This window comes from Gopherus flavomarginatus, chromosome 7 (assembly GCF_025201925.1).
Source record: "Gopherus flavomarginatus isolate rGopFla2 chromosome 7, rGopFla2.mat.asm, whole genome shotgun sequence".
Classification (NCBI taxonomy): domain Eukaryota; kingdom Metazoa; phylum Chordata; order Testudines; family Testudinidae; genus Gopherus; species Gopherus flavomarginatus.
The window spans coordinates 14,851,713-14,875,272 of record NC_066623.1 but is presented as its reverse complement, the minus strand read 5'-3'; the positions used below and the strand labels follow the sequence as shown (position 1 = coordinate 14,875,272).

Genomic DNA, 23,560 nt, shown 5'->3' with positions numbered 1-23,560 from the left:
GTAACAGGTTGGGGAATGCTGATTGTTTAATGGCTTCCACTGTACATCATTGTTAACACTTAGGGAAAAACTGGACATTTTTAGTGAAATGCTCAGGATTTTTTGGAAAGGGGGCTACAGGATTTAAAAAAATAAACACACTCTGATGGTCATTCACATGCTCTCAGCCTGCTCCCTGATGTAATTGTCCCTATAACATGGCATAAACAAGCCAACAATCAGCTCAGTGAAGCAGCAACTGGAGAGGCAAAATTGTGTAGTTGCATCAAGCAGTAAAGTATGAGGCCATGCTAATAAGCCTTACACTTCCTAAGTGCTAGAGTTGAATGGATGTAGTTATAACCATTTTATATAACCTACTATGGATGCAGTAGGGATTGGAGGTGGGCTTTGTGTATGCTATAGTGTGGCTACTGCAGTTCTGGGAGAAAATCCATGTCTGCAGTGATAAATTCACTTAAAGTTGGATGTTACCAGCAGGCATTTGACAGTAATCGAGCCAGGGTCTAGGTCCTAGGAAACAAAGCATTGTAGAGACAGCAGCTGATTTTGCAGGAGTAAAGTGCAAATCTATGACCTCACAGGTCTCCCTTCGTAGATGAAATCTATAGTATGGCAGCTTATAGATGCAGCTGAAAAGAGTTATGTGCCTCCACTGAAAACTGGGAGAAAAAAAGTTCTAAAAAATGACAGCTCTTGGAACATCCTGCACTCTTTCCAGTTAATGCAAGGACAGGAAAGTCCCACTTCTAAGAGAGACTAAACAAAGGGTCCATTGTTTAAAAAGTGTGAGGAAAAGCAGAACGCACTTCTTCCAAAAGTGACTCCTTGTCTCTCTCTAGGACAATGCTACACTACACATGTTTTGTTCTGGACTTGTGTTACAACATACTCATATAGGTTGTTCTTTCTGTCTGTCCCATTCTCATCACCACAGCATCTCAGAGCCTTCAGTCTTGTGGTGTAGAAGGAATAATGTTTTAACTGTGTTGCCCAATTATACTACAGCCCTCATATTTGAGAACTTAAATATGAGAACATAAGAATGGCCATTCTGGGTCAGACCAAAGGTCCATCTAGCCCAGTATCCTGTCTTCCAACAGTGGCCAATGCTAGGTGTCCCAGAAGGAATGAACAGAACAGGTAATCATCAAGTGATACATCCTCTGTTGCTCATTCTGGCAAAGTGAATTCAAACATGAATTCAGGAGCCTAACTTTAGGCACCCACACTTGAAAATTTTGGCCTATGTTCCCACAACACAGTAGCTTTTCCTCATTTAGACAGGAACTTAAATTTCTGGGCTTCATGTTAGCAAGTAAATGGCCCCCCAGCTGGGCTTTGATGTTCAACCTTCAGTGAGGTGGGGAAATAGTTTAATTCAGACCTTCCCTGCTCTTGCTCTTTGTGTGGCTAGAAACAGTTTTTGGGAAGGGCAGAGTGTACCCCTGGGTCCTCCCCCTTCCCAATGGCAAAGAGATAAACATGTTTTGTAAAAGGAACTTTAGATTTGGTGGGAAATAGCTAAACAAAGTGTAGACTTGGCAGTTTTCTTATGCTAGGGATTTTCCACTGGCATTCATCATGGCTTCATTGCTGTGGTGGCCTCTAAACCACAAAGCACTCTCAGAGGGGAGGGCACTGCAGTGTAACATACTGTCAGAAATTTCAAAATAATTCAGTGAAGTAGGAAATAGATGGTTAAACAAAAATGCCTACCATTAGAGTACAAATGATGGAAGTTTGATTAGAAAGCTGCTCCCTGGGAGACACTTCTCTTCAAGGCCTTTTAAATACTTGGCCAAATTCACCCTGGTATAACTATATTGACTTAAAAGGACTGAGTTGGGATGAATGTGGCCTATTTCCTGACATTGATAGGTCTCTTTTTCAGCATTTCAGGAAGGAAGGTGTTGGCTGAAGGTCCCAAAGCTCCCTGGCACTCTCGCTGTCTCAAACACCTATGCACCTTTTCACATATATGCTTTATCTGAACATAGAGCAGTGGTTTTCAACCTGCGTGTCCACAGACCATGTCTAAGATTTCCAAAGGGGTCCTCTCCTCCATTTAAAATTTTTTAGGGGTCCGCAAATGAAAAAAAAGATTGAAAACAACAGGCATATATGCTAAGGGCTCATCTACACTTAAAATACTACAACAGCACAGCTGCACTGCTGGAATGCTTCAGTGCAGACACTAAGTTGATGGGAAGGATGATCCCATCAGCATAGCTAATCTACCTCTCTAAGGGCTTGGCTACACTTGAAGGTGTGCAGCGCTGGGAGTTACAGCTGTCTTCGTACAGCTGTGTAGGGAAAGCGCTGCAGTGTGGCCACACTGACAGCTACCAGCGCTGCAGTGTGGCGACATTTGCAGCATTTGCAGCGCTGTTGGGAGTGGTGCATTGTGGGCAGCTATCCCACAGAGCACCTCGTCCCATTTTGGCGCCGTGGGTTGTGGGAAGGGGACAGAAGAGTGCGGGTCATTCCGCTTCCTGTCCCAACGCCCCATGGTGCAACGCTTCACATCCCATCAATCACTGGTTTTCCTTCCACGTTTGGCGCCATCGTGAGTCTCCCAACGGTTTCTGTGCAGCGCGATTTCTGTGGGAAATGGAGCCCGAGCTGCTGAGGACTTTGCTGATGAGTGTCACCAGCACATCACGTTTGGCAGTTGAGCTATTCCTTCAGCTCCAAAGTGACAGTGAGGAGTCCGATGATGATATCGAGTCGCCTGAGTGTGTGACACTAAATTGCTTGTGGCAGTAACGGAAATGCTCAGCACCGTGGAACGCCTCTCTTGGGCTCGGGAAACAAGCACTGAGTGGTGGGATCACATCGTCATGGAAGTCTGGGATGACGAGCAGTGGCTGCAGAACTTTCAGATGAGAAAAGCTACTTTCACGGGACTATGTGAGGAGCTCGCCTCCACCCTGCGGCGCAAGGACACGAGATTGAGAGCTACCCTGCCAGTGGAGAAGCGGGTGGCTATTGCAATCTGGAAGTTGGCAACTCCAGACAGCTTCCGATCGATCGCGAACCAGTTTGGAGTGGGAAAGTCGACCATTGGAATCGTGTTGATGCAAGTTTGCAGGGCCATTAATCACATCCTGCTAAGAAGAACCGTGACTCTGGGGAACATGCAGGACATTCTGGATGGGTTTGCACAAATGGGTTTCCCTAACTGTGGAGGGGCGATAGATGGGACGCATATTCCTGTTCTGGAACCACCCCACCTAGCATCCGAGTACATTAATCAGAAGGGGTATTTCTCTATGGTTCTCCAGGCGCTTGTGGATCACCATGGGCGTTTCATTGACATTTATACAGGCTGGCCTGGAAAGGTGCATGATGCATGCATCTTTCGGAACAATGGCCTGTTCAGGAAGCTGCAGGCCGGGACTTTGTTCCCAGACCGGAAGATCACAGTAGGGGACGTCGAAATGCCCATTGTGATCCTTGGAGACCCCGCTTACCCATTAATGCCTTGGCTCATGAAACCGTATACAGGGAAGCTTGACAGGAGCAAGGACCAGTTCAACTACAGGCTGAGCCGGTGCCAAATGACTGTGGAGTGTGCTTTTGGCTGTTTAAAGGGCTGCTGGAGATCTCTTTATGGGAAGCTAGACTTGGGGGAAAGCAGCATCCCTGTGGTTATATCTGCGTGCCGTACCCTCCATAATATTTGTGAAAGGAAGGGTGAAACATTCAGTCAGGAATGGACCTCCGAGGTTCAATGCCTGGAGGCTGAATTTGCACAGCCAGAGAGCAGGGCTACTACAGAGGCCCAGCACAGGGCTACAAGGATTAGGGATGCCTTGAAGGAGGAATTTGAGGCTGAAAGCCAACAGTAATGTTTGGTGCCTTGCATGGGAGTGAAGTGCAGTGGTTACAATGATTTGCAGTGCCTGTTTTTTCCTTGGGGTACGGTATCTTTCACTTTCTGCAATAATAAAAACTGTTTTAAAAGCCATGAATTCATTTATTGAAAAGAAAGTAAGTAAAAGGGCAGGGGGGTAGGGTGGTGAACTGTACAGTCAGAGGTTTGAATTAGGTCCCGCCTGGAGTGCTGTGCAGTGACTGCTGCACTTCAGGATGAAAATGCTGCATGGTGATGGGGGTTGAGTGCAGAGGGTAAGGGTCGTAGTTCTCAGGGCTGGTAGGTGAATGTACAGGTGTTGGGGGCAGCTGGTGGTGGTAAGAACCTCGATGCTGGAGAAGGGGGTTTTGAGCTGACATTGGGGCACAAGGGAGAGAGCTTTGGGACGGGGGGAGGGCAGCACAGTAGTGCTCTGCCTGCATGGCTACGAGTGACTGGATACAGTCTGTTTGGAACGCCAGGAGACTTATCAGCTGCTTCGTGCTTTTCTTCTTAGCCAATTCCTTTCTCCTGCTTTCTCTTTCCCTCCAGTGCTGCATTTTTTCTCTCCAGTCCTGCAGCTTCTTACTCTCTCTGGCAGACTGATTCATAACTGCTTTCACCATATCTTCTTTGCTTTTTCGTGGCTTTCTCCTCAGGTTTTGTAGCTTTTCAGCAGTCTCTGATACGGCCAGTCGAGTAGTAGTAGTAGTAGTCAAGGACACTGTTATTAGAAAAAAGACAAAAATTGAAACATTTAACAGAGAGGCAGTATTGTGTATAATCACAGTGAAGGAGTTTACAGTCTCACTTTAGCATACTTTCCACATACCAAACACAGCACAGAGAGCCCACAGCAGTGAAGACATGGTGAGTAAGGGGGAATGAGTGCAGGAGTTAATTAATCCTGGAAGCCATCTCATTGCTGCAGCTCACCTGGGAAGGGGAACTGATTGGTTCAGGGCTGCACTGGGATTTCTGTGCGTTGGGGAAAGCAAAGAGCTGCGGGGGGACCTGCACTGAACACTATCCCTACATTTTCCACAGGAGTTGATCCTGGAAGATATCTCACTGCTGTGGGTTACCTGGGAAGCAAGGGAGGGTCTTCTACAGCAATGCGGATTCCGCCCTGGCCCCTGTGCAGCTTGCCTGTGTGCAGCAATGGTCCGCCCCACCCCTCGCGGCACAGTGGCGCGGACGCGTTAGCCTGACTGGGACAAGGACCACAGTGGCTCTCCCTATAAACTTGCGCAAGCGCATTGCCCACGCTCTGGCAGAAACTTTTGAAGAGATTACCGAGGCCGATTACCGCGACGTGATAGACCACATCAGTGGGCTATTCCACATCTAGGCATGCATGCATGCAGCCATAAACCCCCCTCCTCTCCCGAAACATTTCCATCCTGAAAATAAAAGCTGCTTACCGGGAACCCACTCCTCTGCTTCTTCTTCACCAACAAGTTCCAGCTGCTGCGACTGGCTACCTTCCTCCTGGCTTGAGAAGAGCTCCTGGCTGCATGCCTCCTGGGACTCCGGGGTATCTCCCCCCACCCCAGTACCCTCAGTCTCGGTTTCTTCCCCCCCTCCACCTCCCTCTCCTCTCCCTGCTCTGAACTGTCCATCGTGGTCCTCGGATTGGCAGTGGGGTCACCCCCAAGTATCGCGTCCAGCTCCTTGTAAAAACAGCAGGTCGTAGGGGCAGCACCTGAGCGGCGGTTTCCCTCGCGGGCTTTGCAATAGGCACTCCGCAGCTCTTTTACTTTAACCCTGCACTGCACCGCGTCCCAGTCATGGCCCCTTTCCATCATGGCCTTTGATATCTGCCCATAGGTATCATAATTCCTATGGCTGGAGCGCAGCTGTGACTGCACAGCTTCCTCACTAAAAACACTGATGAGGTCCATCAACTCGCCATTGCTCCATGCTGGGGCTCGTTTGGAGCATGGAGGCATGGTCACTGATTGATTGCACTCCACACCTGGCTGAGCAAACAGGAAGGGGATTTTTAAAATTCCTGGGGCATTTAAAGAGTGGGTCACCTGAGGCCAGGGCAGTAGAGCGCGAACTGATGAGCAGAGTGGCTGAACAGGTATTCTGGGATACCTCCTAATACCCTGGAGGCCAATAACAGCACTTTTGGTGGCCACACTTGCGGAGTAGTGCTGCATCACCAGCGCTGCAATCGTTATACCCCAAGCAGACCAGGTGTATAGCCAGCACTGCAGCCAGGGAGTTGCAGCGCTGGATGAGCCTTGCAGGTGTGGATGGTTACTAAGTTGCAGCGCTGTAAACCCACCACCAGCGCTGCAACTCTCCAGTGTAGCCAAGCCCTAAGAGGTGGTAGCTAGGTCAATGTAAGAATTCTTCCATCAACCTAGCGCTGTCCAGACCAGGGTTTGGTCCTTATAGCTACATTTCTCAAGTATGTGGATTTTTCACACCCTGAAAGATGTAGTTATATCAATGTAAAATCCTAGAGTAGACCAGTCCTAAGATTTTGTAGCTAGAAGAGGGCCTGATCTTGCTCCTGTTGAAGTTAATAGGAATGGACCCATTGGCATCAATGGGGGCAAGCATCAAGTCGCTGGTCTTTCTCCTCCCACTCCCACTCCCCCCAAAAAAGTATACCTTGAGAAACAGGTGAAAATAGATTATTATTAGTAGAAATTTGTGTTACCATAGTGGTCATTGACTAGGACCCCATTGTGCTAGGTGCTGTACAAACCCAGAACAAAAAGAGTGTCTTCTCCAGGGAGTGTACAAGACAGAAGACAACAGATAACTTACAGAAAAACTGATGGGGGAATACAAGAAAACAATATTGGTGAGCACAATAGCTAGTGATCTTGGCACACCAGTAGCCTAAGCAAAAGCGGTTCAGAAATAAAAACCTAGAGATCAAAATGTAGGCATGAGAAGTCAAAATCTAGATACCAGAGTGCTGTTTAAACGAGATCAGAAAGCTCCAGAAGCTTGGTGACATGAAAACTGGATAAGCTGAAATGCTCTTTTAGCAGTGGATTTTGAAACTACAGGGGAGGATGGCTACTGTTTTTGATTTGTCTACAGTGTGACTTGGCATGTCATATTCCTAGAAAGGATAATCAGACAACACCCAGAACAGCACTTGCAGAAGGTGCAACTCTTGGCGTAAATAAAGTAACTGAGTATGGAAACCCGAATACATGTGCAAGTCTACTTGTCTGGACGGAAAAGTATTCTATCTTCAATACCGCCAAAGTATCAGCATGAGGCTCAAGGAAAATTTGGGCACAGAGATTAAATCCCTCTTAAATTCAGGTTATCAGTGTGGGTAGAAAGATGTTAAAAATAAATTTCTATTATTACTGTAGCGGCCACTCATGGACCAGGACAGCAATGTACAACACACAATGAAAGGACAGTTTCTGCCCCTGAAAGTTTGGAATCTAATCTAATGAAGAATTAAATCCTTTTAAAAAGATGAGTGGGTCTCTTTCCACTTCTTGAGTAGCAATCAACAGAAGATTAAATATACGTCTGCTGCAGACCTTAATGAACTCTCTCAGATGTAGGAGCAAACTGTTTAAGTGTGCATTAATGTTAAGTTAGTTTTCCTGAACATTTTTTTATCTTCCTGTTGTGTAATGTGTGTGATAGACTGCACAGCAAGCTCTGTCAATGCTCATGCCCATGATCTTCTATAGAAAGCAATGCCAGAATATATCCTAGCAATTCTAACTCATATTTCCTCACTCTGTCTATTTTACTTTTCTTTTTCTAATATTTTGTTCAGTTTTTCTTTCTCCTCCTCCTCCTCTCCTTGCCAAAATATTATCACCTATATAATGCTTTATTTGAATAGTCTATTTTGCCTTTCATTATTCACCGGTGATACTCGCTTTTTCATAACAGTTTTCCATTTGCCACCCACATGCTGAGGTAAATGTTTTCTTGTTTGCAGATGTGAAGCTCAAGAATGATTCTTCACCAGCATTTTCAACCATTTGTTTCATTAAGAATGTTTTAGGAAAGCAGCCAGAGTTGACAGCCGTTATCAAAATAGGGGGAATTCACTGCTCAACAAATGACCTTCCTGTGGACTGACATTGTTTCTTCATCAGGGTTATCTCAGCAGGTTTGGAAGTCAGCCATGAAGCTTGTAGCAACAGAGTGGGCTCAGAGGAAGATAAAGTAAGACTTCCTGATTTTTGTAACATTTGAGGGTGGCTGTATTGGTGTCACTTGATACATTATGTGGTAGCTGTTCTAGACTTTTTCAACTTCAGGGAGTTTCTTCCTAATGTTATAGTAGAAATTCTGATTGTTGACCATAATTTTTTTCCCTTCTATATACCGGATTTTATTACTGGAATAATGAAAAAATAGCCAAAAAGCCCTAACTATAACAAATCATTTTTATTACACCAGAGAAATCTCCAAAGGTTTACTTAGTTAAAGTTTGTTTGTGTTTCAGGGGCTAAGATAGAATTAGGCCACTCAGTAGGTTGATATTTGCTTTGTGGGCCTCAGACATTTGCTAAACATGAGGAGTAATTTGGCATCTATACAGTGCATGCAAAAAGTTTGGATTCTTCACTGCCTGCTTATCCTTGGTCAGGCCAGTGTTCGCTTCACAGCACAACTAATTACCCAACAGGAGCATGTCACCCTTAACTGGGAATATACTAAGGCTGCTTTAGAATCCTCTCTCATCTGCCAACCATGCTTCATTTGCTTTCTGGAGTCAGCATGTCTCAAAATACCTATGCAGTGCACTGATGGAGCAGCATCTAAAGAAGCTGAAGCCACATATCAGACCTTTCTGGTTAATTAAAGAGTGAGTTTAACTTTAAAAAGCCGGGCAGTTGAAACACGGGAAGCTATTTTTGGTACTACCAGATTCTCTGGTAACCATATTGATAAGCTGCAAGGAGTTTTGGGAAAGTATTCATTGAATGGCTCGCTGTCTGTGCAGAGGGGCTATATGTCCAGTGAAGAAAGGCGTACCTGAATGATATTATTTGTGTAAATTACTCTAAGCATTGCTAAACTAAAACCATGCACCTTTTGAAAGAAGTGAGGATTGTGATTTCTATTTACTACAAACATTCCTGTAATAGTATTTATACAGCAGGTAGAGATGACGTGTTTGAAAACACAGCTTTGCAAGATAGGGAATATAAGCAAACCTAGTGCCATTTTTATTCTTTCTTCCAATATGTGCACCTTTGGTGATGTGGGTGAGCCAACCTGTGCTCCCTACGTTTGCACAAGGGATCTATGCATGGATCTCTCCAAGTTACTCATAGAACAGGAGTTTGGCCATCTTTGTGGTATCATTTCTCTTTCCCTCTCTACACTGCTGTGGGGAGTCTTTGTGCTGTCTGGAGTGGGAATAGGATGAGGAATGGATGGGATGGAGAGGGAGGGGGATCTGGCTTTGTGAAAATTACAACCCTCCAATGGGATGATGTGGTGGGATCTCAGTAAGGCAGTCCTTGTCATGATTTCCTCCCTTTCAGCCCCCACCCAAGGGTTTTTGCATGGGCAGGTATTTTTATGTTAGAGGTATATATAACTGAGGACATGTAGTAACAAAGGTGAATTTCAAGGGTATCTGTGCTCTTAAGCCACTTAGGTGATTTTGAAAATCCCACTTGGCAGCTAGTTAGTTGAAATGTAAAGCAGCAAGCTAGACCTTAACACCACTTTATGGAAAGTGACAGAACAGTTACCTAAATAATGAATCTGGTTTTACTTTGTGCATTATATAGGGTCATATTCCCTTGATCTGTGGCAGAACTCCTCAATGTTTTCAATGGGAGCTCTGTATGACATGAGTGTAGCATATGGCTTGTTTATATCTGTAATGTAAAGAGGCATTTCCTTTATCCGGATAAATAATCATCATCTCTCTAAGAGAATATTCCTGGAACAGATAATTTTTATGATAAAGTACACTACACTTTCAGTATACTAAATTGTCTCAAAGGTAACATCTTATAAAGACTGAAGTTTGGGTCAGGTAATGTTTCTGTTGGAAATTTACAAACCCTTTGGCCCTGACCTAGATCTTACACCAATATAAGTCAGGAGTAGCTCCACTAACATCAAGGGAGTTACACTAGGGTAAAGCAGGTGACATCAGAATCAGGCTGTTTTATTTCTGAACAATGAGACAACCTGCAAAGGGCATCCAAGAAAAAAACAACTGGGCTTGAAATCTGTTCTGTGTCATCAGGATGCAAGTAATAATAAATTCTTACTGGAATGGGGGCCAGCTCCGGCCCCTGGAAGGGGCGGGGCCTCGCGTGGAAGGGGTGGAGCTAGAGGGGTCAGCCTCCCCCAGCCAATCCATCTATGCTGCCGGGCAGTGATTTTAATTGGCCCGGGGTTCTGACTGCGACTGGTAGGGTCCATACTGGCAGGGCCACCAATGCGGGGGGAAGAGGCAGTGATGTTAAGGGCCGCCGATGGGGGAGGCAAAATGGGCCGTGGCAGCACTTTAACATGGGCTGTGTAGGGACTGGTACCACCGTCTTACCAGTACTCTGTACAGGCCCATACCGGCTCACTTTCACCCCTGTGTGTCGTATTAATTATCTTATTAATAATTGCAGGCTAGAAAGTGAAAGCATCTCTATTCTAAATCCTATATGATGAAAAGTCTCATTGTCACTTATAGTTACTTACTTTACCCAAATGTTCCAAATGAATGGTATCTTTTAAAGAGGTTTTATTGCCCTTAAATCTAATGTAGTAAACAAGAAACACTAAACTCCAGTTCATTTGATCACTTGAGAGTTAAAACATTCTTATCATTAACTAAATGGGAGGTGTGACTGGAGTCCCAGTGGGAGCCAACTGAGGTCAGTCAGTTAGGGTGAACTGCAAAGAATGGGGCAGGCAATCCCCCAAAGCTGGTGGATATTCCAATACTTAGCTTTACCAAGCCTGCAGGCACCGCCGAAGCCTGCCTGACTGCTGTGCTTGGGGAGACAAAAAAGCTAGAGCCACTCCTCACTGGTTACTCAGAAGTCAACAACACAGTTCCCTTACAGTAACCCTGCCTCAGGCCTCCTCCTAGACATCCAAGTCAAATATGAGGAGGATTACTGAAAATCATTTTCATCACATAAAAATGTTCTACCAATCCCAAAGGATCAGACACATTACCTCCCAGGTTAATGAATATTTTAGATCTTACCCAAATATATGCTTACAGGCAATTCTTATTATCTAAACTAAAATTTATTTAAAAAGAAAAGACAGAGAGAATAGGTTAAAAGATCAGTATACATACAGACATTAGTACAATCTTGAGCTTCAGATTCACAGCAGAGATGGCGAGCTTTGTAGATGCAAAGAGTTCTTTCAGAGATAGTCCATAGGTTATAGCTGAATGTTTGTATTCAGGGTGGTCCAGTCAGCACTGGGATCTCAGTCCTTGTGGCTTAGGCTTCCCCTGCATGAAGCCTCAGGCAGATCTGAGATGACAGGATCAGCCATTTTTTATTCATTTTCAGGCTTTCTTGTGATAGCTTGGAGTCCCTCGGCGAACAATAGACACTCATTTCCTGAGCCTCACCAGTAATTATTCACACGGATCCACATAAAACAATTGCCTGTTTTTCCACCATTCGCAGATGATTTGCTGTAGATTTCAAAGAGAGATGAATACAGCAATATCCTGTCTTTACAGTTTATTTAAATGTTAAGATGTCTGTTTGATCTCTGAATTAACAGAGTATAGCAGAGACAGGGACTGTTTGAGTATATTGCTGACCACTGTCAATATATATATATAAATACACTAAAACACAAACATTATCTACCCATATGTTTTTAAGGATTGAATTTTAGTCATTTATCCTTCAGGATGCTTAACCTTTTCTGGTCATGCGTCACAGGAGGAAATTATTTGTACAGCCTCCTACTTTCTCTTGATCCTTGGTGTAAGTATGTGATTATTCTCTTCTTGATGCATTTTAAGCTATTGTGTAAAAAGTTGAATTTGACACGATGTTTAATATAGGACCAGCTCTCAAAAATGTAAATGTTTCACCTTTAGGAGTCTGGAGTCTAATACAACTACCTGAATTGCCAAATGAAACTCCGTGTGTGTGAAACAAAACTTCTGTTTTGTACGGCTCTGTTTATATTATTGAATACTGTTGACTACAGAGCTGATATTCCTTTATTACATTTGAAACAAATTTCTGTTACAATTCCTTGGCATTTTTTAGCCATGATTGAACATACTGTATGTTGCTTGTACTCATCTTTTGCTTTTTGTACTTCTGATGATATTTCAAGCCTGGGAGATCATCAACTGAAAGACCGCAATTCTTTTAAAATTGGGACATAAGTAAAATGGTTCCTGGGAGCTCGGACCACATTGACAAATTCTCAGCTCTCCAGGCAGGTATAAATACTGAGATGTTTTTGTTTTTCTTCTTTGTCCTTTATTTAGTGTCAGTTTGCTAACCGAAGTGGAGTTTATTTGATGAATGCTGCCTTTTTAGCTAGTCACAAATTATCTAGGAAAAGCTTAACAATTTTTTAATGGAAATTCACCACGTAATTTTGGTGAATTATCATCTACAGACCATATGTGAATAGCTTACTGTGCACATTTGATATTCAAAATGTGTTGGCTAGTTTTAACCAGCTGCATAGGTAAGGTATTATTTATCCTACCTAATAGTATGAATACAACTCTTAGAAATAGGGTGGAAACCAGTCTCAGTTTGAAATTCATTTTCAATGAATATTCTTTGATAACTGTTTAAAATTGGTTGTTTCCATTAAAGTTTGATTGAAAATTTTCACAGAAAGTAAATATTGAAGAGATGGAAGTGAATTCAAATTTTCTGTTTGACATGTTCACAGGCCCTTTTTGGAGACATTTCTACAGCTGTAGTGCTAACCTTTACATGGTCCTTGCCCTTCCAGTAGTCAGAGTTCTCAGAGGATAGCCTCTGCTCCTTTCTTAGATTAATCATAACTCCTTGACAGTTTCAATTTTGTTTCTGTTTCCATTGACCACACCAGCGACTCTTGGTACCTCCCTAATCCCACTGGGACCTTTCCCATGCTTTGTTACAATGACCTGACTGTAATTCTTTAACTAATAGTGTATACACAAAATCTTAGATTCAGTTTTTAATCTCATTATTTTGATTAAGTCCAGGCAAATCTGAACCCTCTGGCAGATTTAACTACAGATTTGAAAAAGTTTTACATAATGTATAGGCTTTGTAGTGCCTTTCAGGCCTGAGTTATTTTGGCTTTTGAAAGGTTTTTGGAACATTCCACCCTGTTGGAAGTCATCACTGTAAATTTTATTTAATTCATTTCTTTGTCTAAGTAGTGTATGAAATGCTTATCATAAGGCATCCAAGCATGACACAGCAAAAGCCAAGATACAGTACAAAACATTAAATCAGTCAAAAAGTGCTAGCTGGCCAATTAGCATTTCTTGCACTGTAAACAGTCATCTACAGGTGGTAAAACTAGTTACTAAATTTGAGTGCCAAGGAACTTTGTAATATAATTATTATATTAGTGAAAGCTTTACCTTGTGTTCAGCTTTAGCTTAGATTCCGATATAGACAATGTTGCAGAAACCAGATAATTCACACTAATGACTAGGAAACTCATTGTGCATTGTGAATGTTGTCAATAAGTGACCAGGCTTAAAACAGAACAAGATGAACTTTGTTCATTTTGACTATTATAAATTCTGTTTTCACTTTTTATAATGTCCCAGAAAATGTGCTATAGTCTTTTTTGTAAAAATAAGAAGGTATTTTTTAATTTTGAAGCCTCCCTTTCAGCCCTCTATTATTCAATCTTTGCTGACATGTGACGTGCAGCCACATTCTCCCCATTTCTCTATCCTACCCATCTCGAATTATACAGCATGTGGATTAGCTGATATAGTTTATTAGCCAAATTCTACTACATGGGATAAAACCTACTTTCCTTACTCACATGGAAAGATGAATGAATGGATCAAATCCTGCTCTCATTTTATTCCATAGCAAAACTTCCAGTGACTTTAAAGGAACCGGGGTAGAACATGTATTGAAGCCAATAGTCCAGATCCTGGGTTACGATGTGGGCTACTTTGTATTCACCACTGGTGCAAAGCAGGCCAACAGCCAGCATAACCCATTACGAGAGCTCCATCCCAGCAGGAGAGGGATCTTCCAAAGTGTGGATCCGGCCTACCAGCTCCTTCACTACCCCCCCGTTACAGATGGTGTGGCCAGGGGAAAAGGAGAACAGCCAGAGGGTTCCTGCACTTGAGCAATCCTTTGCTGCTGTAATAGTCCTTAGCAGCCCTCTCTGTATATAGTATCATGAACAGGACCGGGTCTACTGTTTTTGCAGCCCCAAGCAGGGCACCGAATAGCCCCCGCTGAAGGCGGGGGCAGTCCGTGTGCCATTAGGGCGGCACGTGCGTTTCCGCCACGGCGGCAATTCGGCGGCAGCTTCTGTTTTCAGCCGGAAGACAGAAGCTGCGCCGCCGTGGACAGCTGAACATAGAAGTTGCCGCCGAATTGCCGCCGCTGCGGAAACGCACGTGCCACCCTCACGGCACACAGACTGCCCCCGCGCCCCCATCCGTGGTGGCAATTCGGCGTGCTGCTTGGGGGCAAAACAACACGGACTGCTATCCCTTGCAGATGGCCGCCCCAAGCACCAGCTTGGAATGCTGGTGCCTGGAGCCAGCCCTGATCATGAGAGAGAAAGAGAACTAAAACTTCTAGAATAAAGGGGGGAAGGTCAAACAGTAAATGAGCCAGCTGGCACCAAAGCAGCAAAAACAGGCATAATGGGAGTCCAAGAATCTGGCACAAGTAGCCAGAAAGCTAGCCAAAGTGGCCAGCTTGGGATTCCCTTGGTGAAGGAGATTCTCCAGCTACTTTAGAGCCACCATAGCCAGCCCTATATTACTGACCAGCTAGTGCAAGCAAGCAGGTGGCTTTGTCACCTCTGACCTGCCCCACCAGGTTCTGTGTCCAATGTAGCTTGGCCAGATGCCAGGATCGGGCCCATTGTATCCAGTGATGGATGACTTTGTACTTAAATCAATTTGAATGGTTCTGGTGTGAAGTGCAACACTAAAATTAGGTATTGCTTTTTTTTTATAGAAAAAATAATTTTCTTGGAATGCACTATTACAGCTGCCTGCTTGATTGATGAACCATTGCTGGAAAATACCAAGGAGAATATTTGCACAATACTGAAAGCAGAAGATGTAATTATACCAATGATCTGTTTTTTCTTGTAATGCTAGTTGTTCTCATTATGGAATTTAAATGTTCAGTTTCCTGTCAAAAGCAGCAGCAGGGAGAACAAAGTAATGTCCTTACCTCCTCACCCTTGCCTGATATGAGTCATTTGTTTGTAGACTACTGAACTATTAAACTCTGGTCTTGTTTGCTGATATTTTTTCCTTTTGAAATCCATGGCTGTTGTCAGTATATTCTGCAAACAAGTGTGTTCCATTTTTTATTATTTAATCCAGGAAGAAGTCAATAGTGTACACACTCCATTTAGAATGTTCTGAGCTGTGCTTTGAGATCTTAATCTTTTTGGCCATATTTTATCATCTTAAATATGGACCCAGTTCATAGCAGTCCTTCCTTTTTGGGGTTCTGTACAGGTACAGAATGCAGACAACTGGAGGAAATTAACCCAAATGTTCCTAATTTATGCAGGTCCAGGAAAGTTTACCTTTTGTCATTCAGAGATAAGTGCAGAAAACTGTTTTTAAAAGGCTGACTTCCACACATGCCATTAGTTAAATCCCAGTAATCTCAAAAAGTCTACTAAGTGTATTTCACAGGATTTGTTTCAGAATTTTCGTCAGTCTTACTTTGATAGGGTCTTACGTCCCCTAAAGGATGATGGACAAATCTTGTGCCATCTTGCATTCCGTGCACACTTCACCGCTGGTGCATACAGTGCATGGTCATTTACACCTGTACAAAGGGAGCGGGGCATGTTACCACTGGACCTAAGTTTGTTGAGGATTCTGATTTGGTAGCATTTTAGTGCTGCTACAAATGTGGATGGCTGCATTTTGCAAGTGTAAATGAGGTGTAAGTCAGTGATAAGATTTATAGAGGATATAGTGAGAGCAGAATTTGACTCATGGTATTTGGTAGTTATGAAATGTTCTTTTTGTTTGTTTGGTCTTTAAAAAACACTTGTACTACCTGTTTACCATTATTCTGGTCCTAATCATAGAAAGTAAATCATAATCAATTGTCATCTTTTTGTGAGTTTCGGGAATTGGGCAAATGTTTTCCTCTGAGAATTAGAGGGAGAACACAAAATATTTTTGGCATGATTGATCCCAGATTTGAAAAGTTGAAACATCAAGTACACTTACCCATTACAGTTCCACCTCTTGTCTGAGCTTCTCTGATTATTGCAGGACAAAAGGATTTCTATTTCTGATTTTGTGTGGTGTGGCACTGTCACGGAGTCCCTGGGTGATGCTCTGGAACTGCTCCCCACAAAGCCAGTCAGGTCTTTGGGGAGCCTCCCCTCCCTTGGAGCAGACTGTCTTCAGGGCAAGAAGCTCACACGGCTTCACCTTCCTGGGTCTGACATTGGAGCATTCAGCATATACCCCTCCGTGTGCTTCCCACAGTGAGTCCGCCCAGGCTGGGTCCTGGGGAAGCCAGAGGGTCTTGCACGCACCCCCACTTCGCTTTGCAGAAGTGACTCTTAGCCAGCCAGTAAAACAGAGGTTTATTAGATGACAGGAACATGATCGAAAACAAAACTTGTAGGTACAGAGAACCGGACCCCTCAGCCCGGTCCATTCTGGGGCCCAGCGAGGCAGATAACCCCATCTGCCCTCATTTCCCATCCCTAGCCAGCTCCAAACTGAAACTCCCTCCAGCCTCTCACTCAGCCTCACCCCGGCTCCTCCCCCAGCCTTTGTGTCCTTTGTCCAGTTTCCCAGGCAGAGGTGTTACCTGGCCTCCAACCCCCCTCCTGGGTTCTTATGTTACATGTTCAGGTGTTCTCCCTTCCCCAATGCCAGCAGTCCCAGCAAAACTCCCCTGCAACCTTCCCAGGATAATATTCCCCACTCAGCTTCAAATAATACATCAAGAACGTTCCCACTTAGTCACAGGTACACTTCCCCTTGGCACGCCCCCTTTGCATCCAGGCATAACATTGCTGGTATATTCAGCTCCAAAACTTCCTGCTGGCTGTCTGCTTCTGGCTTCATAAAGTTTGAACCACTTTTGGGGTACCACAGACAAGTCTAAATGAACCTGAATACTTCTTCTGCCTCCTTGGACTAACTGAATTCTTCCCTCTCCACTTGCAAACCCTAAATCAGGACTTCTCATATAGGAGCCTACCATGCCCTACAACATGCTTCTCCATTTATCTTCCCTAGCTCTGAGTTCCCCTCTGACAGAGGATAAGTCTACACAACAAAGAAAAACCCACAGGTGCCTGTGCTAGCTACCTCAGGCTCATGGGGCTCAGACTACAGGGCTGTTTCATTGCTGTGTAGAATTCTAGGCTCAGGGCCCAGGCTTTAGGGACCAGTGGGGTCACAGGGTCCCAGAGCCCAGGCTCCAGCCCGAGCCCAGCAATCTACACAGCAGTGAAGCAGCCTGAGCCCAAGTTGACTGGCATGGGCCAGCTATGGGTTTTTCTTTGCTGTGTAGACATACCCAGAGAGATCTCCATCTTCTCTATAGTCTCACTCCCCAACTTCTTCAGTCTACTTATTATGGCCTAACTTTCACCCCTGAGGCCCAGAGCCAATTCCCAGGTGCTCACCTCCTCAAGTGCAAAGCATGACTAATTGTGTGCATTTGCTAGCCTTGCAAGTGATGGAGGGCTAAGCCAGGTAGAATCATAGAATCTTAGGACTAGAAAGGACTTTGAGAGGTCATCTATCCAGATACATGGGGGGAGGGATAGCTCAGTGGTTTGAGCATTGGCCTGCTAAACCCAGGGTTATGAGTTGAATCCTTGAGGGGGCTACTTAGAGATCTAGGGCAAAAATCAGTATATGGTCCTGCTCATGAAGGCAGGGGGCTAGACTCAATGACCTTTCAAGGTCCCTTCCAGTTCTAGGAGATAGATGTACCTCCTATTATTATTCTGTTCCATAAAGCCAAGCAACTCCAGCACTGTGCTGATGTCTCTGCATTGCTGAACACCACATCAAATGTCAATTCCCAGTCAGAACTTGTAACCTTTTATGACCAAATGAACAGACTCTCTGTACACCAGGGGTTCTCAAACTGGGGGTTAGGACCCCTCAGGAGGTCATGAGGTTATTACATGGGGATCGCAAGCTGTCAGCCTCCACCCAAACCCCGCTTTGCCTCCAGCATTTATAATGGTGTTAAATATATAAAAATGTGTTTTTAATTTATAAGAGGGGGTCACACTCAGAGGCTTGCTATGTGAAAGGGGTCACCAATACAAAAGTTTGAGAACCACTGCACACAGTAGCTGAAATATACAGAAATAGTTAATGGGACAAAAATGCTGATGTAGACATAGATACCTGGATTTTCAAGTGGCAGATTTTAAAAATATTTGATAGCCAATAGATCTGATTCTACAGGAGGGAAAGACTACATGTATTAAACGTGGATAAACCCATTGTAACAGGGTTGCTTGTCTCTTTAAGGGTCAGGAAGCCTGGAGCCAAACAACCTTGTATGATCATCAGACCCAGCTGGGAAGGGGTCAAGTGATCCCTATAAAGGCCTGAAAGGCCTCAAGGGAAGAGCTGTGGGAAGTAGATTGGGTGTTCTTCTGTGCATTCTCTTTTGGTTGGGGGTGCAAAAAAGTTGGGTTTTTTTTTTTTTTTTTGGTGAGTTTTGTGTTTGAATCAAATCGTAGCCTAAGGGAAGGATTAGAAAGAGATTTGGATGTGACATTAGTCCTTCTTGGGCTTGAGTAGACAGACCAGCCATTTACACCAACCTAGGTGAAATGTCTCAGAACGTGACTCGATCAGGCAGATCAAACTATTCGCTCATTGATAGTCCCAACTCAGAGTTGAGGCACACTTGGTACCCAGCTTGTATCGGTTCTGTGCATAAATACAGGAGTTCAGTCTCTTGAGCAGCCAAATCACAGCAATGAAACTCTCCTCCCCAAAATGTAATTTTTCAGGTTGGCATGAAAGAAAGGCAATTTCTTTAATGTAGTATATTAATATATCCATGGTTTAACTTCCTGGCATATATCTCTGTTAATCTTCCCTGACTTAATTTTGAACCTGAAGAAATCTTATAAGGCACAAATGGATCCTGAAAACAACAATGTGGTTAACCTATGCAAGGTGAGAATTGTTCAGATTTGCAGGCATGTTAGAACATATAGAGTTCTCTCCATATAACTGTAAATGAACAACCTAAACTTTGGAGATTTGTCTAAGATGTTTATATTATTTCTCATGGGAGGCAACAGAGGAAAAGCTTGGGTTTATTCAGCTGCAGTTCTATTCTCTGGTGTTCTATACGAGTCCTAATATTTTAAGCATTATATATTTTGCATCTGTAAATGCAGGTTTTCTAAAACTGGAACACCAAAATTAATGTTTTTAGAACACTGTAAATCCAGGAACTCTAAAACATAAGCAGTATTTTTTGTTGATCACAGCATTATAAAGCCATTAGCTATGCTCATGCTTAATATTCTCCCAAGCAACATATGAGCATAATTTCATAAAGGCTTGTTGGAATTTAATGGATCAACTTCCTTAAACAGACGTGTCCTGTTTCTTTTGTTTCCTTTTCTGTCTTTGTGGAGATTGTTGCTACAACATTCCATCGATGGTCTCTGCATTTAGTTATTGGTTTCCATTCTAGCACTGAATGCTTCCCCTCTAGCACCTGATCCTTTACAGTATCTTCCTGTTTGGACTGCATACTGCCTTTCCCCCCGTGTTGTAAAGTGCTAGGCACATTTATGAAACTATAGAAATATGAACTACATTCCTATTCAGATTAGTTCATATGCATTCCTATAACACAAGGGTAGGCAACCTATGGCACATGTGCTGAAAGCGGCACGCGAGCTGAGTTTCAGTGGCACTCACACTGCCAAGGTCCTGGCTGCCGGTCTGGGGGCTCTGCATTTTAATTTAATTTTAAATGAAGCTTCTTACACATTTTAAAAACCTTATTTACTTTACATACAACAATAGTTTAGTTATATATTATGGACTTATAGAAAGAGACCTTCTAAAAAGGTTAAAATGTATTACTGGCACGCGAAGCCTTAAATTAGAGAGAACAAATACTCGGCACACCACTTCCGAAAGGTTGCCGACCCCTGCTATAACACCATCCGGTTCTTATTGCCTACAATAATAATATAATCTACAGACTTTGTCAGTGCACAGCATTTAGCCCTCATATCTTGCTCTGTTTCATTCTCTATAATGCCCAGTATAACATATCCCTTGAATTAACATGTTCAGAACAAATATGAAGTAGGTTCTCTCTTTCTCTGGTTCCAAATGTATAGTTGTTAAGACTTGAAAAATTGAACTAGAAACAAAAAGTTTAAATGTGCTTAAAGATTTTCCAATACTCACAGAAATGTATAGGACACTTCTTAACATTAATTTAAAATAGGAAGCATTGTACTAGGAAGATACTGTACTCGATGACAAGTTTGCTGAAAAGACCCATTTTGAGAAAACACTAACTTGGAAGAGACACTAATGGGATTTCACTGAAACAAATGCATTTCATATTTCTAAAATATGATATAGTAGCATTTGATTGCCAAGGAATATGGTGGGTTTTATGGTGTTTCACGAATGCAAGGTAAGGTGTTAAAAGATCAAGAAATAATAGTAATTTGGTCTCATAAAACGCCAATTCAGATTTTTAATTCCTGTCTGATGCTTTGAAGATTTAATGTTTCGTCTTAGCTTTAAATATTAACATTGATCTAAAGATTCTCAAGAACATTCATGTCAGTGTATCACTGGCTTCTCTGACTATTGCCATGTAACGGTTGCTCAGGTTAATTGACCCTTCTATATTACTGTAGTGCCTGTGTTGCACTGCAGCATCAAATTGCTTTGCAATTTCCTGGTTTTTCTGGAGCCCAGAAGTCTGCTTGCTTTTTTTTTTTTGTCAATCCAGTAAATTACCTTTATTTCTCTCAGCAGCTTTAGTTTTATAACTGTTTTCATAGTAATCTGTGTTGCTGTACAGAAAGAGAATGCAAATATTTAGCATGGTTTCAAGTTTACTTCTTTGCTTCAATAACTTGCAGGAGATTGTGCCTCTTCAGAATGTCTCAGAAGAAGAATGAATAGCTTAAAAATATATGTTCAAGGAAGCTTTTCAGTTTATTGATCCCAAGATACTTTTCTAAGCTTGCTTTTATAGAACTTCATAAATAGAAATAATAGTGTTGCTTTAAAAGATGGAAAAAATAATCGATACCATATATATCTTTTAGATTGTAATTTGCAAAGAATATGAATCGATGGGAGTTATGCATGTGAATCAAGGGTAGTATAAAGCTCGCATGCCAGACCTACTTGGGTTTTTCAGCATAAGGGCATAAGAAACTGCTGCAGAGTTCTTCTCCAATTGTCCTGTAGAAAGGCATAGTTTGGCCCCTAAACCCACTGTTCCATATGACTGTGGGACACTTTCAAGGGAGAGAAGTTCCATATGGAAGCCTCATCAACTCCACACTGTACAGTCCTCCACTGGCAGGTACACCAAAACCCCCTCCCCTAGCGTGGATTTTCAGCCATGTAGCAAGTGAGGACTTGCGATAATCTCCTGGTGGATTTATGCTTAGATATTCACCCACGTCTGTGAGTGGCTACTCCCTTCTGCTACTCCTGTTCCCTCTACAACCTGGACTTTGAGACTTGTCTAGACTAAAATTTAAAGGGTTGGAATCATGAGGGCTGATGACCTGGTCACTGGGAGAGGCTAGCCTCTGACCCCACACCTTGTGCCTGAGGCTCCGCCTCTCCATCTGCCCTCCCTTCCCCAAAGGAGCCCAGAGTTCCCCTCCCCAATGCCTCCAGCCCCGGCAGCACCCCCAGCTCCAGTGCCAGCCAGTCCCTGTAGTAGGCAGGCAAGCCAGCCCCAACCAGCCTGCGCCAGGGCAGAGCGCCGGGAACTGCAGGAGGGGGCCTGGGAATGGATCATGTGTGGAGCCACACCAGCCTGTTTGGGGAGGCACAGCCTTCCCCAGCCTATGATACCAGCCACCCATGGTTGGTATTAACATGTGTTTGCTAATACATTCTAAAGGTCTAGTGTAGACAAAGCAGTATAGACCTAGCACATACTCAGCTGGTGGAGTTCAAGTCTAGTTTCCCTTGCTGCCATGTGCTAGATCTATACTGCGTCATCTACACTGGACTTTTAGAACATGTTCTCAAACAGGCTAACAACACACCTTTAAATCCTAGTCAAGACAGGCTTCAGGGGCAGGGGAAAATGGAGCAGAGCAGTGCTCTCCAAGCATTGTGGGTTTAAGGGACTCTGTGCCTCTCTGATGACAACACAGGCCATGTCTACACTACAAACTGTGGGTGAGACAAGTTAAGTCAGTGTACGCCATCAAAGTCTGTATATCGCTCAGGCACATGCATGCTTGTCTACTTGCATCAGCACTGTCCATACTCACTAGGAGTACTTGTGTCAATGTTAAGTGCAGTTCACCATGGATGGATCTCTGGTGTCTGGGCAATGCCTTTGGGGAAATTTTCACCATGTGTTGTGAGATAGAAATGAGTCACCCAGGGATCTCTGGAAACTAAGAGTCAAATCCCCAGCATGTGACTTTCTGGGGGCATTGTGATGCAAGTGTGTAAGGCCATTAATTGTCTCTTTCTACACAGGACTGTGGATCTCAGTGCAGGACATAGTGGATAGATTTACAGCAATGGGGTTCCTGAACTGTCGTGGGGCAACAGAGAAAGTGCGGGGGCCCCGGGCTGGGGTCGGGGTGGGGAAGAGTCATGTGGGGAGATCACGTGCTCCCCCCCTTTAGCTGGTGCCACCCATTTGTGTCCCTCCCATCTGTGCAGCATACCAGTAAGAAATTAATTCTACTCACCACTGAACACATCTTGCCTCTTCTTCTTTCTCCTCCTAGTTAGGGTCAGGTTTTCAAGTAGTGTGGAGTTGGGGGATCCCTCAAGGCTGCCACTCCAGAAGTTGCTGATTAAAAACAGACAGATGTGCCCCTGGACTTAGAGTCACAAGGGAAAGATAAGTGTCAAAATTTCCTTCCATTATTCCCATAAACACTTTCCATACGACATGCTTATTGGCACTTCACCTGTGGAGTGCCTCAGCACACCACTGCTCTCTGACCCCAGGCGTGGTAAGAATGGCCCGCCAGGGACAAGGGGGAAGTATTTTACATTGCATTAAGCTATAACATTTCAGTACTTGTTCCATAGGTGAGAGGGCAGGGCAATGGCAGTGAGTATTGGCCCTATTTTCCACAGGTTGCAGTGATCTTACCTAATACCTCACTCCTGAGAGGCACAGAGAACAGAGCTGCTACTGATGTCCCAAAGCCACCTTGGACCTGTAAGCTGCTAGCCTCTTTACACGATCAATATACATGCTGAGTTCATCCTTTGCCCTACAGCACAAAGACAACCTGCCAACAGTAGATAAAAAGGAATAGTACTGGGGGGAAAAA

General features: G+C 43.7%; 1 protein-coding gene across 2 annotated transcripts in view; it reads right to left on the bottom strand.

The window, feature by feature from the left end:
* Positions 1-4,067: 4,067 nt before the first annotated feature.
* The window catches only part of LOC127055619 (uncharacterized), a 240,577-nt gene continuing 221,084 nt past the window's right edge, over positions 4,068-23,560 (bottom strand). Inside the window, exon 2 of one of the 2 annotated variants that reach the window (XM_050962828.1) lies at positions 4,068-5,837. In XM_050962828.1, coding sequence (XP_050818785.1) covers positions 5,188-5,837 — 650 coding nt within the window. In that variant the 3' untranslated portion in view covers positions 4,068-5,187. Of the gene's footprint in view, positions 5,974-23,560 lie in introns of both variants that reach the window. The other variant, XM_050962830.1, reaches the window with a different exon arrangement.